This window comes from Corapipo altera, unplaced genomic scaffold, assembly GCF_003945725.1.
Source record: "Corapipo altera isolate COAL_440 unplaced genomic scaffold, ASM394572v1 51, whole genome shotgun sequence".
Classification (NCBI taxonomy): Eukaryota; Metazoa; Chordata; class Aves; order Passeriformes; family Pipridae; genus Corapipo; species Corapipo altera.
Window position 1 is genome coordinate 1,542,695 of NW_020884892.1, and position 17,599 is coordinate 1,560,293.

The 17,599-nt window shown below is 39.8% G+C and overlaps 1 protein-coding gene across 1 annotated transcript in view; it reads left to right on the forward strand.

Annotated features, from left to right (window-relative positions):
- The window catches only part of COL22A1 (collagen type XXII alpha 1 chain), a 221,166-nt gene that overhangs the window by 86,686 nt on the left and 116,881 nt on the right, over nucleotides 1-17,599 (forward strand). Inside the window, exons 5-12 of the mRNA XM_027645748.1 lie at nucleotides 691-802; nucleotides 7,295-7,418; nucleotides 9,404-9,679; nucleotides 10,774-10,854; nucleotides 11,467-11,580; nucleotides 12,042-12,086; nucleotides 15,791-15,844; nucleotides 16,622-16,657. Of these exons, the coding sequence (XP_027501549.1) occupies nucleotides 691-802; nucleotides 7,295-7,418; nucleotides 9,404-9,679; nucleotides 10,774-10,854; nucleotides 11,467-11,580; nucleotides 12,042-12,086; nucleotides 15,791-15,844; nucleotides 16,622-16,657 (842 nt within the window). The remainder of the gene's footprint in view (nucleotides 1-690; nucleotides 803-7,294; nucleotides 7,419-9,403; nucleotides 9,680-10,773; nucleotides 10,855-11,466; nucleotides 11,581-12,041; nucleotides 12,087-15,790; nucleotides 15,845-16,621; nucleotides 16,658-17,599) is intronic.

The window sequence follows — 17,599 nt, forward strand, 5'->3', positions numbered from 1 at the left end:
TGTGGAGGACCTTCTCATGGCTTTTCCCTGTATGAGAGGGTCTTGTAAGAAAGAGAGAGAGACCTTTTATCAAGGTCTGTATTGGCACAACAAAGGACTACAGTTTTAAACTGAAAGAAGGTAGATTTAGATTGGAGAGAAAGAATTAAATTTTACAATGATAGTGCAGAAGCACTGGTACATATTGCCCAGAGAAACTGTGCATGCCCCATTCTTTGAAGTGTCCAAGGACAGGTTGGATGGGGCTTTAAGCAATCTGGTGTAGTGGAAGGTGTCCTGTTCATGGCAGAGATATTGGCATTAGATGATCTTTGAAGGCCCCTTCCCACCCAAAACATTTTGTGCTTCTATGATTCTACAATTAAGTGTTTCATTCTGCACCTGTGTGTTTTTCTACATTAGGGTTAATGAATTATACAGCATTTTCAGGATGTTGTGGCAATGCAAACATTAACTACTGATTTCTGGAGAACTCTGTCCAGGGCCTGTTACCGTTTGAGTTTATGCTTGGTTTTGAGTTTTGGACTAAGTAGATTAGACTATGTCAGAATTTTGTTATGGTTTTTCCCAACAAGAACAAGCTTGGTTTCTAAAGTGCTGTTTGTGGTCTAAGATAACAACCTAAATACAGTTGAAGGCATGTTCCACTGCCTGATCAATGTCTTGTATTTATACGTTTGTTACGGACAGGATTTGACCTGATGGATTCATTCAGTGTGAAGCAGATTTTTGGAATGAAAGAAAATGGAATTCAGAGTGCTTATGTACGACTTGGAAGCTTTCCTGTAGTTCAGAAAACTGAGTGAGTAGCCTGTTTTTTTTCACTTTATTTTCATTTTAACCTCTGCTTTGCACTATTTGGTTCCTCTAGCTTACCCTTGTAGGAGTTATCTGATACCTACACATATAATGCTGCTTTGGAGCCTCTGCACCAACTATAGGCTCCATCCTGGTAGAGTATGAGCTAAGTTTGATGTATCTCAATGATTCTGAGGAACAATATCAAGAAATTCACTAAAGAACTTAGTGCTTAATAAATAGCTTCTAAAAGGAATTTTTTGTGGTGCTCCCACTGGGATAGAAATTTGCTAAACACAAGAGGCCAGTTCCTGGTAGATGTTGTTACCATTTAGCTAATAGGGGTTTTGACCTTGTAAAAGAATGAGTAATTTTTAATCCTGTGTCAATGTGGATTCAGTCCTGGTAGCCTCTTATGACCTAAGGCTGCCAGTTGTGTCATAGTCTATCACAACAGTTTCTCTGCAGGTTGTAACTTGAGCCCTGCTAACATTAGTCTTGAAAAGAGTGAGTGCATAATTTCACTTAGTAGCCATGAACCATAGATAGTATTGTCATCATTAACATTTTTGCAGTAAATTTCTCTGTGGTGGTTTGAACTTTAGCTTAAAAAATCAATAGTAATTCTTTGCCTTCTTATGGAGAAGGGCAGTTATTTTTTATTCTGTTTTTAGCTTTTTTTACTCATCTCACTGCATATTTCAATATAAGGCCCGGGATTATATTTTCTTGATTTCATAATATTTTTTTGTCCTGGAGTCAACCTGGATTGATTTACTCTTTTCCCTCCTCCTCTTTCTCCATATAAACACACAATTAAAAAAAAAAGTAAAAATATATATAAAACATAAATAAAATATATTATATAAATAATGTAAATATTTAAATTGTATAAATTATATATAAATATAAATTGTATAAATAATAACAAATATATTATATAAAATATATAAAAATACTGAAAGGAAAACTGTTTACTCCAAAGTCCATAAATGATATCAAGTCTAAGGGTAAGTAAACTCATGATCTGTGATCTGATTCTACCCAACCAACTAAAGACATCTTGGTCTTAATATATACATAACCGGTCTGTGTGAAGGTAGAAATAAACCTATTTCACTTGTCTCACAGCAATCTCTTGGTTCTGGGTGATACTATGACAAGTAGGACTAGTGCAATCACTGGAGTACAAGCAGGAACTATCAAGTATGAGTTGATAATCTTCATATCAGGCAACTCAGTCAGCACTGCTGCGATGTGATGTCTAATCCTAGTTTCCATAATTCATCAGATAGAAACGGGATGAATGAAAGTTTGAAGAGCTGTGAAGCAAGTCTAACAGTGAGAAATTCAAGAAGTGCAGTGCAGACAAGTAAAATTAAGAAGCAGTTAACAACTGAAGTGATTGTTCTCTGTAAGAACCTCTGGGAAATCAAAGTTTAGTAAAGGTTCTTTGGCTAAGGAGAGTGGTAGACTGAAAGTCCGTGGTTACTTGTTAATGGCACTAAAAAGCAGCAGGGAAGAAAGGCCTACTTTTCATTATGAATGTAATTAACCACTGAAAAAAGTTATCACAGATTACAGAGAGTCGTCCATTTGAATTTCTTTTTCAAATTAAGGGTTGAAGCACTTTGTTGTTGTTTCTATTGTTGTTTTCCCAGAAAGACTAAGGGAGTGAAGCCAGACCAACCAGCTATGACGGCTTTCCGTCTGCTCAGATTACACCCATTTATTTGTTGTTACTGTTGTCTTTAAAACAAGTAGAATATTTTATTGCCAAGGACAATAAGAAGTAAAATCATCCTTAATTAGTAGATTGAAATGACTAAGCTTCCTTTTGAATGATTCTGAAACATGGAATTAAAGAAAGACTTTTATGTTTTCGGCCTTTTGTATTGTAACTTCCACACTCCTCTGGTTTGGGAACGAACCCAAATAGATATAACACCACGGAAGGTGTTCGCATATTTAGTTCCTTTTAGCCTTTGTAGGCCAGGACTCTGAGACGCTGCATATAGGGTCATTGCTCACAGAAAATAAAATCTTGTAAAGCTGCACAAAACCCATAACTGGAATAATAAACCAAACAAAAACATCTGTCCTATCTCACAGATAACCTCAAGCAATGTTTAGCAACCAATAGCAACATCTCATAATTAGATACAAAATCATTAACTGAGTAATATATGTAATTCACTTTATTATCTGCTTAAAGGATTTGTATCCTTTTATATAAGCAACAGTACTTTTACAAAGTGCCAGCTTAGCTGCCTGGGAAATGTGCCTACTCATCTTCTGATCTGTACTTAAAACTATGAACTTTTTCCTCTTTGTGGTGAGGCATCATCTGTGAGCAGGCAAATGCAACAGACAGGAGCTTGGATGCAGTCAATGATCTGATCACTGAGAGACTCACAGGTTTCTGTAGCTGGCTGAGGGTCAGTCTCGAAATCTGGCTGGTGCTTCTCCCCACTCCTCGTGTAGCTGGGACTGTCCCACTGTTTGTTCACAGCTCCTCAGAGGATCTTCTGGCCAAAATTGTGCCCCAAATGTATGGTTTTGAGTGCTCAGGCTTGTTTCTCATTACTGTTGTCTTGTCTAATGCCAAGATTTTGTCTCACTGTCTTACTCTGTGTCTCTGAGTCCTGACTCCAGGGCCTTCCTCCTGGCCATGTCCATCCCTCAGTTTTCTCTTGCCTGCTCTGGTTCCAGCCATGATCTCAGCTGTCTTGGCTACCACCTCACAGAACTACCTGATTCTTAGCCAAGCTTCTAGTCATGATCTGTTTAGTCTTTGTATTGGTACATTGTTGTCTTCCCTGGTTTCTGAGTCTTGGGTATACGCCTTGGTGTGTTTTTCTGGAGTCTCTGTTTCCTAACATCAGCTTTCACTTCAGTCACCCGCCTTAGGTTTCTCCATGAGCCCTTGCCCTGGTCTCATCATCTGTCTCCTTCCCAGAGAAGAAATGGTCCAAAAAGCTACAGGAGCCTCCCACACTGAACAAGAAACCTACTGAAAGTATCCTTGTTCCTTACTTCTTCCCATGTATTTCATATGAGGAACAGCAGAGGCAACTCAGATTGTTCAGCCTAGAGGATTGAAAGCTCAGGGAGGGAGAATCTTATCCATGTGTTTAGATACCTGACAGAGAAGAAGCAAAGAAGATGGAGCCAGGATCTCCTTAGTCATATTCATTGGCAGGCTGAGAAGGAATGGGAATAAATTAAATCCATGAATTCTAAACACAAGAAAAACCTTTAGCTTAGATGATCTCAAGAGGTCCCTCATTATTTCCTATTTATAACAAGGTAAAGGAGATTAGGCATGACTGAGGTGGAATGACTGAAGGTTTTTTTGGTCTTTTAGAGAGTAAAGGACTGAAGGGAGAGTTGAGAAACAGAACAGATTGCTGCAAAGAGAGGAGAACAAGTTGTTCACATAGCTCCTGTGGAAAAAAAAGTCGTTTTGGGAAAATTAAATTATACCAAGTGAGATTTAGGATAGGTTTGGTGTTATTTGGTGTTTTGGGTTTTTTGTTGGTTTTTTTTCAGCATGTAGGACAGTGAAAGACAGGAAGAAATTACCTAGAGAGGTTGTATCTCTTCCTTCACTGAGGTTTCTGAGGTAGAAGCCAGAAAGGCATCCGCCAAGGATGAATGGGTGAGGTTGATTGTGTTGTGAAAATCCTTCTCGTTATTAAATTTTTTTCTTTGTAGAAGTTATGATTCAACTGACCTTGTAGTTGAGTTAATTGACTCTTAGACTAACCTGCAGCATTGGGGGATTTTTTTGTCTTGGAGTTTTATGAGGTCCTCTTCTACAATCTATCCTGTTGTCAGAATTATAGACCAAGGAGCTGGCAAAGTGCTCCCTGTAGGTACCAGGCATCCAGTAAAGCTCTGTAGTATGGATCATCAGTCCAAGTCAACCTTGTGTGAAAGAAGAAAATAAAATATTTCTGGGGACAGCAATTCCTGCCCTTGGATCTCTAAGTAAAGCTGAACTTCTAGGTGGAGATAATTTTTTAGTGAGGAAATAAGTGAAAACTCCTAAACAAAGTTCTTGTTATATATGTAGCAATGCATCTCTGTAAAAGGAGTAGGGACCAACTGCTTCAGAAAAAGCTTTTATTACATCTTCAGAGCAATGAGTGTCTTCAGATTTGCTTTTTGCATGAAACCTTTTTCTGTTTGGAACTTGCAGCCAGCTCCTCGGCCACTTTAAAAATCAGTTGAGGGTGGCAGGTAATATGTCATTATAGCTTTCTGTCGGTTTAAATCTACCTGATGGGCTGTTTGTCAGCCCTGTGTGATGAGGTGTGGCCAGACTTACAGGGATATTTAGGTACCTAACTCCCAGTTATTTCTGTGGGCACTGAGCATTAAGTATCTGAAAACCCTTTCTGAAATTAAGCTTGCATAATGGTATTCCTGTTCCCAGCTGAGAGATGTCCAGAATCATAAAATCATTAAGACTGGAAAAGACCTATAAGATCATTGAGTACAACTGTTATCCTACACTGCCATTTTCACTGCTAAACCATGTCCCCAAGTGCCATATCCATACCTTTTTTTGAGCATTTTCAGGGATGGTGAATTCACCACCTCCCTGGGCAGCCTGTTCCAATACCTGACCACCTTTTTGGTAAATAATTTTTTCTTAATATCTAGTCTAAGGTGATCCTCTTTCCAGGTCCTACTTCCATTCACCTCCAGATGCTGCTTCTGGCCCTTCCTGTAGATGGGTATCACATTTGCTAACCTCCTGTCAACTCGGACCTCCTTGGTAAAATAACCAGTACCAAAAAATAAGACAGCCTTGTGTGCTTTCCTAAGGGAAGGATTTTGTAAAGGAGTTATTGGGACTCTGGTTCAGTTTTCTTTGGGAAGAAGTTGGAAGAGTTCAGAGAGTGCCTTTTTCCCTAAGAGGAAAAACCAATTTATAATGGTGCACATCCTGCATGGGCACTTTATACAGCAAAAACCACAGCAATGGATGAAGCCACAGTGTTCTGAATTTATAACTTGACTAAAAAGATAGGGAATTCAAAGCACAGATTAAAATATGATCTAGTATTTTGGCATTAGGAAAGACCGGCTCTCAACCTTTGCTGTAATTGCAAAACAGACTATTCTGGAAATTTTGAGGACTTTTTGCTTTTAACGTAATTAAAGACCTCTAGTTTTATGTGCCTTTGACTGTGCCACTTTCTACATAGTGATGGATTATGTCACCTATTTGTTAAGAGAATCTGTCTTCATAGTTTGCTCTTCATTGATTGCTGCTGTTGTGTTTTGTTTTCTAATGAATACTTGTGCCTGACTGCTCAGATGTGCCAAAACAAAGACATGATATTTAGGAAGGGTTTATTTAGGAATGATCAGAGAAGTAGGCTGGCTTGGGCATGAAGAACCATGTTAACTGGGACTCTTCTGGTGAGAAAAGAGATGGCTTAGAGGCATTATAAACAAAGTCTGAAAAGTCATGAATGCTATAAAAAATAAAACAAGAAGAGGTTCATTGTGTTGTCCCTGATAAGATCTGAGTTAGGTCCTGAACAAACAGGAGGACGCTCCTTATACAGTGGGTAGCAGAGTGTGATTCCTTGCCAAAGGATGTTGTGAATGTCATGTTTACCTGAGTTCAAGGGGAAGATGCAGAAGTCCATATTAGATAAATCCACAAAAATGTATTAATATAGAAATTGTTTTTGTCTCTGAATTTGACTCTCAGATCCCTAAAACTGGGGGGAGGAGAGAGATATGTTTGTTCTATTCATTCCTGTTCTTAGGCATCCAGTAATGGTTAGTGACAAAAAAAAAAAAAAAAAAAGATGATGCTGTATTAGTGATCCCTTCTGTCCAGCCCTGTATCCCCATGTTATGGTATGTTTTTATGCTGGAGTAGAGTCAAACAGTGTTTGATTTGGTTGTGGTGTCATACCAAGTAAATTTCTGGCTAATGTGTTTGCAATGTTAGATTTGAGAAGGTTCTCCTGTTCTCGCAGGTCATCAGTCAAGGAACATCTTCTTGGAAAGACACCAGTTGTGGTACCTGTTTTGGGGCAAATATTACAATGTTTGTTGCAATAACTGTACTTTTATAGAAGGTTTCAGATGTTCCTGCCCATTCTCAGAAGTCACAGGTCTCCAGCACACCTGGAGAAGAACAGAATTATTTACAGATTGTATGAACAGAAGCATCAAGTGAAAAACAACCTTTTTAAGGTGATAGATACTCCACTACAGGTTTTCACTATTTCTTATCCAATTTGAGAGCTTCTCCATTGGAATTAAAAAGGGTTTCACAAGGACAGAATTGCCTGGAGGGCACAAACTCATGTTTATCTCTCTGCAGGCTTCCAAATAAAGCAGATTTTGTAGGAACTATAATGACACTCTAGGGAGCTGTTGCTGGGGCATGGAGCGAGTTTTAGAAGTTCTGCTCTTCACTGCTGAGCCTGATACAATGTTCTCTTTCCCCTCCCCATGCCAGGGATGTATTTCCACAAGGTCTGCCTGATGAATATGCCTTTGTAACTACCTTCAAATTCCGGAAGGCTTCCAGGAAAGAAGACTGGTATATTTGGCAGATTATTGACAAGTACGGCATACCACAGGTAAGAGGCCCTTTTGCGGCCAGCAGGAACAGCCTTCTTTCTCTCTTTTTGTTGCCATGAACCAGTTTTCTTGCCTTAACCTCCCACTCCTTTTTCCTTACAGACTGATAAAAATCCCTTTACCTGTTTTTCACTGCATTTTGCTGAAAATTCTTTACCTTTAATTCAGCCCTGGAGGAAGGTTTGCATAGACCTTGGTTTTTATTAGTATGAAAATAAATGTGTTAGTTTGAAAGAGGGACAAAAAATACCATCCTTGCTCTTGAAACTGCTGTTGAGTTTTTAGTTGTTTTGTTCAGATAGTTCTGTTTACAGAAATTATTTTACCTGTTTGGAAAACTATTGTCACACAGAGCAGTGAGTTATGTCAGGTTTTTGCACAGAGTTCTTCTAGGTGTCATGCAAAGTTTTATGAGTCCCTGCTTTTGGTGTGGATGTAACACTTATTATAACTCCATAATCCTAAGTCCTGGCTGCTGCATGATATGATAAAATATTTTTTCTTGAAGTACTCTCGTGTTCTCAGACGAAAAATGCCATAAGGGTGTACTAAAGGGCTGTCTGCCCTTAGACAGCATCTTCTTAACAGCTTACTAGAGTTTAGGTGTTTGAGTGTGCTTGAGGGGGGAGTGGTTTGGATGGGCTGTATGTTTTTCTGATCAGCAATGAATATGGTGCAGCACCAAATACCATACTGATGGTATTACTCATGACTCTAAACTGGAATGTCAGCATGGGCTCACATAGCTGTGTAATTCAGTATTGTTGCTTTAGGACTGGTATTCAAAACAATTTTGGGAACTCTCAGTGAATGATAGGTGCAGTTGGAAGCATTAGCTAACTGGGTTTGACACAATGGTAAAAGGCTTAGATGACAATTATTATTCATTTATTAAATGAAATGTTTTACTGTGTTACCTGCATTGTTATTTGCTTCAGAGTGAGAATGCATGTATCACGCAGTATTTCTTGGAAGAAGTTGAAAACTTGAACTATTTAGGTGTGAAGAGAAAAAAACAGTCAATATTTCCAGTAATAACGTCAAAGTACCTTAAAATGTGGTGCCAGAAGTGCGTTAGAGCCTCATGAGCCCCATTACATGTAAAGTCAGTCCTGCTTTGGCCAGTCCATTGCACACCTGCACAGCTCACATATGTAGACACTTCTGAGCCAATGCTGATCCAAACTGGCATTCCCAGCCAGCACAGATCTCAGCTGCATGAAGAAGTTGGGTCAGATCTGGGCTGCTTACATCACACACAGCTCGGTGCCAATGAGGTCCAAACTCCTTCCAGCTCTGCAGCTTGCAGACTCACCATTTGCTCCCCTGGCTCTGCCTGCTCCATTGCCTGATGCTTGCTGGTAACTGCCTGGCTTTGGTAAAAGAAGAAACCAATTTGTAAATGAACTAAAAGTATCATGTGTTCAAAAGCCAATTTTTTCCTGCTCTGTAGCTCTTAAGACAGGGGATGGGGTATAGCTGTAGTTTTCTGTTCAAAGCATCTGAAATAACATGTGGGCAGTGCTACAGCTCATCAGGCTGGTTTCATACCAGTCTGCAATGAAGCATTTATCTATGTCCTATGGGACAGCTGAGGACATGTGATGGGAGTAAAGAGCACAGACTGCTAGGAAGTAGTGGAGGAGTGCACAGGATAGAGGGATCCAAACCAGGTTCAACTTTGTCTCTCTGCCTTTGGGGAGATGCCCCTGATGTGTTACCACCCAACCATGCCCAAGCATTGCCTGGCTTTAGATGGTCATGGGTCTGCACCAAAGCCTGTGCAGCCACATCTTATTTACTTGCACAGGTGTAGGTTCCTTGTCCATATCTCTCACAAAAGTCTGCCCAAGCTCTTTACTTGGGCTTCTCACCACAGGCTGTATCATCCCTGGATTTGTGGTGTCGGTGGTGATGGAAAGCAACCAGGAGGAAGGAGAAGACTTTGTACTTCCTTAGAAAAATCCATTCTGTTTCCGTGCAGGTCTCGATCCGCCTGGATGGAGAGAACAAAGCTCTGGAGTACAATGCTGTGGGGCTCACCAAGGACGCTGTCAGGGTGGTCTTCAGAAACACACGAGTCAGTGACCTGTTCGACCGCAACTGGCACAAAATTGCCCTCAGCATCCAGTCGAAGGCTGTCTCACTTTACATAGACTGCAAACTGGTGCAGGTGCTGCCTATTGAAGACAGGGAAAACATTGACATTCAAGGAAAGACTGTGATTGGCAAACGCTTGTATGACAGTGTCCCCATCGATGTGAGTACTGCTCTTCCAAATTAGAGCTGGGGTAATGTTCAGGACTGGGTTTGCAGCATATGAATGGGGTTTTGGAGATTATGTTGTAATTGACCCTTTTCCTGAGGCAGCATTGCTGAAATGTTACCAGTGTTACATAGGTAAGACAGGTTGGCACCTATCATGCGCAGGACTTGCTGTCTTTTTATGTGAGACCTACAGTGTCTCCATAATAGGGATTAAAAATGAGAAATTTCATCTTTCTTCTGCAAGTGAAATAGCTTGACTGCAGAATTGGAGAATTTCCGTAACTCTCAAGGAATTTCCTGATCATACGGAACGTACTACAGTTAAAAGCACAGAAAAAATCACACACAAATATCATCACATTGGGTACTGAACTCCATGTAAAGGCCTCTTGTTGTCTGATCTTGGCATTATGAATGTTTCCACCCATGATAGGAAGAGATGGGAGGGGAAAGGAAGCTTGTTAACTCAGGAGAGTCATGGTACGTTCTCAGTTCCTCGGATATTAAATGACTCTTTGTACAATTGAAGTGAAGTCGAGACCTGCAGGTTGGACATGATTGTCCAGCAGCAGTGTTAACCTGGTATAATTTATGTGTGATCATTTGGTGTTTGAGACTTGTATAATCTTTCTATCTGTGCAAAATGGATGGCACGTGCATATTAAATGTGCGTATTAAACATCATTACTCATGCAGGGGTAAATGGTCAGAAGATGCCAGGCACAGTAGGAGAAAAACAAACCTTGTGTCTAGACAAAATTCTAGGAGGGATAGAGGTGTCCAGGATATGTCTTCTCGGACAGAAATTTGGCCAGAACATGGGGATTAGCATGAATACCTCCACCAGAATTTTAATAGGTATATTCAGGGTCTCATTAGTTCAGCTCTCTTGAACCATGCTGAGATATTGGTCCATTATTGACAGGTAGAGCTAGAGACTGACTACAGGATCCATGGAATCACTCTGAAGTTAGCACCATCTGGATTTTGTTTGTATTTGCCTACTCTGTTTGTATCCAAGCAAAAGGACATGCGGTCTTTAATAATTCAGTGTGTCTGAGACTGTTGCCTCGCTTTGTTTTCCAGTTTGATCTTCAACGGATGGTTATTTACTGTGATTCCCGGCATGCTGAGCTGGAGACATGCTGCGACATTCCCTCTGGACCAGTAAGCTCCTTTTTGTCATTTATTCATTTTCACGTGAACACTCTTCACTGAAATCTCTTAACATAAATCAGGAAATGTATGGCAGTATGGGATTATAATTTTTTTTAATGAGGGTGAACAAAACCTAACTGTGTAATTGGTAATGTAGCAGAGCCAGAGGAGGACCACTGCAGACGGATGAGTATGAGGAATTTGAAGTTTCCAAGTTCCTCTTTCCTTGTCAAACTGTCAGGGGAAACAAAACCCTGAAGTGATGATGGAACAACAGAAATGCAGCGTGAAATATTCAGCGTGTTTCCCACTGGTTTTATTTGGGAAGAGATAAAACCAGCACCAGTTGCTGCCTATTTTCCTGTGCCCAGCTCTTACTAGAAACTTCCACCCTCCTTTCAACTCTTCTCCCCTCAATCTTGGTTAAAGAGATTCATTGTTCATTTTGCCACATTTTTCCCTGTTGCTTGGATGAGTGGCTTTTGTGGGATTTCATTCCTCCTGAGGACTCATTTGACTGTGTGTTATACAGTAGTGCCTGTGGGGTTTCTCTAAAGAGCATGGAAGGGGAAACTTTCCAGCATCAAAGGCTTTGTCATGACCTTGGGTGTTTGGCTGCAGTGCCAGGTCACGGTCCTGACGGAAGCACCTCCCCTGGAAGTGAGGCCCACTGTTGGCAGTGAGCAAGTTGGCCACCTCAAGACATTCAACTGCTCCTGTCTTGCCGGACAGAAGGTGAGTGTTGAGACAAGAATGTTTCATTTGGGGATGTCTGTAGAAACAATGGAAATTTTCCCACGTATTTTCTCCTTACCTAATTCAGTGATTTTGGCCCTGCTGCTAGTCCTGGTAGCAACATCGAAATAAAAGTAGTTATTTTTGTCCAGTCCAGTTAGGTTCATCTTTCTTAAAAAAAAAAAAAAAAAACCCAAACCAGATTCTGGAGGTAAATATAGCCACATTGAAAAAGATCTCATAGCTTTTGAAGGTGGTATGCTTGCTGATGCTGGCTGTGACTAGGACCTTTGAGAAACCAGTTCCATTGTCACTGCTCCTGAGGGCATGTCAGCTTTGTTCTCTTCTCCGCTTAAACCTAAAAACATTTTTGTTGTCCTCAGCAGTTGCAGGATCATGCCCCTTGCTTGGTTATATAATGAGAAGATCAGTCTGATTAATCATGTTTCTTTTTGTCTTAGGGGGAGAGGGGTCTAATTGGCCCTGAAGGTCCTAAAGGTCAAAAGGTCAGTAATATGTATTAGTCCATTTGTTTAATAAAATCAATAACAATGAAACAGTTTCAGAGTAAGCTGAAGAGTTAAAGATTTTGAGAATTGAGAGTCAATTTAGCATATGACTAAGTTCAGACAGTTTTGGATGAGCCTGATGCAGAGCAGGAGGCTTTGACTATCTTGTGTCTTTGTTCTACGCTAGCATATAGATGTTTCTGTTGCCTCTTTATGTAATTCTTAAAGTAAATGTCTTGCACAATGCTTTCCTGTAGCTTTTAAACTGGCTTTTTGCAAGTTACTGTTATTCTCTACTAGGTCATGCACAACTTCCATGGCAAGTCACCTGGAAAATGACGAGTTCCTTCTGTGCTGTGCCTTGCTCAGCAGTACTATATATCCATAAGTTGGGTAGCAGCCTTCCAGTCACACTCCACAAAATTTCCTGAAAGTAACAGCAAAAGATTAGTCACAATCTGTTATCCTTATGAAGATTGTCTGAGTCATGATGTTAAATATAGGCTATTTCCCTCAGCACTCTCCTTCCTAGATAGCAGGGTAGGAGAGTGGTTGTGATGTCTGCTTCAAGTTTCACAGTGCAGCCTTTATATTACCCTGTATGTTCTGCAAGTTTCTTTGATATACACGTGTGCATTTGGCACAAACACATTTTCCTTCTATGCTTGGTTACAAATAGAGCTGTGAGGCAATAGACTCTAAGGGAGTACAGGTACTAGAAAGAAACAGAGATTCATACACTGATGAAGAGGTGAAAGCCGGTGGTGGTGGTTCCCAGCTTTCCATCTGTGTGATGGAAAAGATTTTTGGGAACAAGTTGTATTCGAAACTGTCACTTCTACAAATTCAGTCACTGAGTTTATACTTATTGGGTGAATAATTGAATTGCAGCTCACCAGAGTCACTCAGTTATTATGAAACACTGTGAGAGGGGAAAGGGGAAATCTTTGGATCTTGGAAGGTCAGACATCCTCAAAAATATATTGTGTTTTGGCAAAACTTGGCAGGGACAAGGTCTGGAGTAAGGAGATATGTTTTGGAGTATGTTTTCTGCTGCAATGAAAGAACATGGACTCATTAGTACTCAGATGCGCCTGACTGAATGTGCAGAAAACAGCTCCTTGTGCTTCCACATATATAAATAGCAACTTTCTATTTTAATCTGTGACAGCTTAAATAATGATGGTCTGTTTTGAAGAATAGCAGAGCCATGACTGTTGTGAGGAGGTTGCAAAAGGACGATAGTGATAACAATAAAAGGGTCCTGCAGCAACATCTCCTTGTCTTTCACCACTTTGACAAGGTCTTTACACCGGTCAGGGTGTCTGCCCTGTATAACATGGTACACTGCTGGGGTGCAGGAGGCATTAGTGGAATACAGAAGGGTGTTTATATAAGCACAGTATCAACAGATTTTCTGTTACAGACCCCAAAAGGGCTGACCCTCTCCTGTATGTGTGTGACTGGAGAGATCTAGAGATATGTGTGACTTTTCCCCGGCTGTAGTGATTTGAGTCTGGTACATAGACAAGGCAGGACTGTGTCACAGTCTCAAGGACCTGGGGATGATGCCATTTAAATCCAGGATCTGACAACAATTTGGTACAAATGTGGTATTTCAGACAAATTATTTGGCTTCTGTATCTGCTAAATAAGGCAATTATTAGATTTTGCACCTGACTTGCAAAGACATTGTGATTAAATAACATATACTTCCCTTGACAGGAGTTCTTACATCACTTTTTCCAAGGACCAGCTTGTCACAGTCCTTGCTCTATGTTCAAGAACGAATTTTGTTCTCCTCACCTCTCCCTGCAGCATTACTGAGCTACCCAGGCTAAAATGCTGGCCACAGGGAGGAAATTCAATGCTATTTGCAACTCCCCAACATTACTACCTGGTATTTATCAAAGAAAGACTAAGGGCCCACAAAAATATGAGTGGGTTATGCATTACAGACTTGTACATGTCCATAATAGGTTTTAGAATCATTAAACTTGGCTCCTCATTTCTATGGTGCAAGGTGTGTGTTTTAAAGCTTTGTTTTTGGGTAATGAAAAGGGTGTAAAGCTTTCTTAAGGTAACAAATAAAAAAGATTTCCATTTTTATTTGAATCCAAGAACAGGGGCTTCAAGAAACACTAAAAAAATTAAAATAATAAGATCTCTACTATACTCTTAGGTTTGATTAAATAGGCAGTGAGCATAACATAAGAGAAAACTGAACATTGATTAAACAGAGAGATTGGAGTAAACAAATAAATAAGAAAAGAAATTATCAGGGAAATAATGGAGACAGAACAACATCAGACCTCTGAGCCAAAATTCCTACTTTTCTCTATAAACATCATCACTACTGAGCATCTCTTATTTGGGATGAGTTGCAATGTTGAAATCTACCTCAAAATAACTGAGGCCCAAGGGATATTTAGGTAGGTTCTAAGTATTTCAGCATTATCCAAAGGCATTTTACAGGCTGATATTAAAAAATGTCTGTGAGAGACTATATATGGTCATAAAAGTAACCCAGCAAAGCAACTGGTTCATCTGTATCAGGAAAAAGGCCCATAGCTTGTGGTAGTCACCTGAGAAATTACTCCCAGGAGACACCAACAGGGAGAGAGATCAGTGCTACAAACCCCCTTTAGCCCAGTACAGTGATCTTTGGAGAGGTTTGCAAAGTCAAGAGGATTGTGAAGCTCCTTCTCTAAGCTGTGAGAGTTTTGGGGTTTGGTTTGGTTTGTTTTCCCTAGACCAGCAGTAGAAAGAAACTTACCTGTGCTTTCAAAAGCTTTTAAGAAACTTTCCTCTGTTTTCTTCTCCTGGGGAAAAGAAACCACGATCCTGACAAATGTTTCCAGTGTCTCATGTCTAGTTTTGAGACTGCAGAGCAGCACATGAAAATGATTTGCAGGTATTTCTCTGTACTTGCTGGTTTTGGCACCACTTTTAATTCTGTATCTGAAGAACATTTATGAAATCATATATCCTTTTTGATTCTTTATCCTTTTTACCCCTATCCTTCTGAGGAGACAAATGGAGAAAAAGTTTTGCTTCATTTTTGATTGACCATTTTTCCCTTTTTCCTCCCCATGTATTTCCTTCCCCAGTTATAATTTTTCCACCCATCACAATTTGTATATTTTCAAATGTCTCTTTTCTATGTCCTCTTCCCTCTCTTCCATTGGAAAAAGCAGGGAGAGCAACTCTGTGTGCACTGCACACTTGTGTGAGGGATACTGAAAATTTAGCGTGACTGAAAACAAGGGGTTGGAATTTAAAAAGAAAAAAACCCAACTAAAATGTCAACAATATTTACAGGTTTATCTTTTCCATATTTTAGGTGTGTACCCTCTAGGTCTTATGCAAACCACCTTTCCAAGTTCTTCCTGGTTTAATAGAAAATAAGTACTTTTGAAGAGAAAGATCTCTGCTTTGCCAGTGCACTCTGAAGGATTCTACCAGTATTTTCACATGAAAAATAGAATAGAAAGTCCATCTGAAAACTCGTACATTGAAGTCACCATAAATGCAATGAGATATACCCAGTCCTTAGGGTAGGAGCTGAAATCTTGGCTATAGAGACTGGGGGGACCAAAAGTTTCCATAATCTCAGTCAAACCCTTGTTGCATCACTTTCCTTCTATGTCAAAGAAATGAATAAATTAATTCTCTGACAGTAACACACTTTCTTTTTCAAGGGAGAAAGAGGTAGCCCAGGGTTTCCTGGACTCAGAGGAGAAAAAGGAGAGTCGGTAAGTAAGAAATATCCAATGGTTTTATGTAAGAAGATGAAAATACAAGTATTTGTTTTCTCCCTTGTGTTGAGAATTTGCTCACAGCGTCATGTGCCCTGGTCAAATATGTTTCCCCTGCTGGACCTGAATCCCAGGGGGAAGCTGATCTTTCTGGCACGCACTGTCATCTCTTGGAGAGAGGGAAACGGGTGGGTTCATCCCTGAATACACCTCATAACTGACTTAGTATTGGCCTTCTAATTAAGCATGTAACTCGGATGTACTTGATTATAGCACAGGTGCATGTCTGATGGGGACAGTGTGAAGCAACTGAACACAAAGAAGATGCAAATCTCGCTCGACTCTTTTACATTCAGATGACCAAGATACAACTTTCCCCAGCTGCAATTAATGCAAATGCCAGACTGAGATTTTAGGCAAGAAAATCTTTAACCCTGTGTAAATTTCATTCCAATTAAGGCTGTTGGCATCTTTGATTTTGGAAATGTAATATCAGACTCTTCCATGAATAAAAAATAAGATGTTTTCCTGGCTGCAGTAGGAGAATTGGGGATAGGATTTCTAGTTTAATTTGTCACTGAATTATTGTCAAGGAATTACACCCAAAGAAAATTACTTTCCCTGTAGTAGCTGTCATGGGATTGTGTGCCTATACATACATATAGAGAGATAGGTTTTGGATGCATAACCAGGAAAACATGAAACATATATTTATAGTGTTGTTTGATATCCTTGTTTTCAAATGTACCTTTTTCCCTCTTCTTTCATTTCCAGGGCAAAGCCTATGGCATAGGAGAAAAAGGAGAAAAGGTAAGCTCTAATCTTTCATTGGTATAATAAAATGAGTTTCTTGCCGTTGCCTTCTGTAGCTCAGAGGTTGTTTTGGAGTCACAGGAAGCAAAAGATGTGATACAGTTGGATATTCGTGGGCAACTTTTATACTGTGTTATGCCTCCTTCTGCAGACAAGCTCTTGAGTGTTCACTGCTTTTTTCCCTTTGTGTTCTTTGAGTTTCCTTTGTGCATTGGCCGTGGAAAATGTTATCAAATTGAAATCACAATGTTTGCTTTGTGTAAGCAGCAATGAGTTCATGGAGGATAATGCACTAAATAAATTGGCTGGAAGGAGGAAAAACAAAGGGAAAGTATAATTTTGAGTTTATTGAATTTTCAGCAGGATTAAATTTGGGTCATGAGGAGTCTGTCATAGCCTGTCTTTCAATTGGATTTTTTCATTAATAAACTGAAGGGTAACTATTAGGCAGGACATGGTGATAAGACTGAGGTTTGGAGGTTAAAACTGAGGATATGGAATAACGACTGAAAAGTTCTGGGCTCTATCTTGGAGAACTCTTTCAATGATGATTAACAATGGGAAACACTTAGCATGACTCGATTAATTTATTAAAAAAAAAAAGATGGTGGTTTCCAGACAATTCCGACTACAAACTTCCCACAAAAAATGAGTCCACATACCTAGACTTCAGAAGAGAATTAGCTCTTTCTGTCTGTAGCTCTGTATCACATCTGATTGAGGATGTTTTCTTTAGCACCAAAATGAAATTTCAAGTCACGGGGAGCCTTGGAGAAAGACTGACAGGAGGGTCTAGGAGACAGATGGATTTATTAAGGAGGAAGTCATGGTTTGTATTGAAAATGGGGTTAAGAATCTGTTGAGCTGTTTTCCATCAAATCTGTGGCTACTCGATTGCTCAGGGAATTTAAAATAATACAGACTTGTTATCTGAAAGGA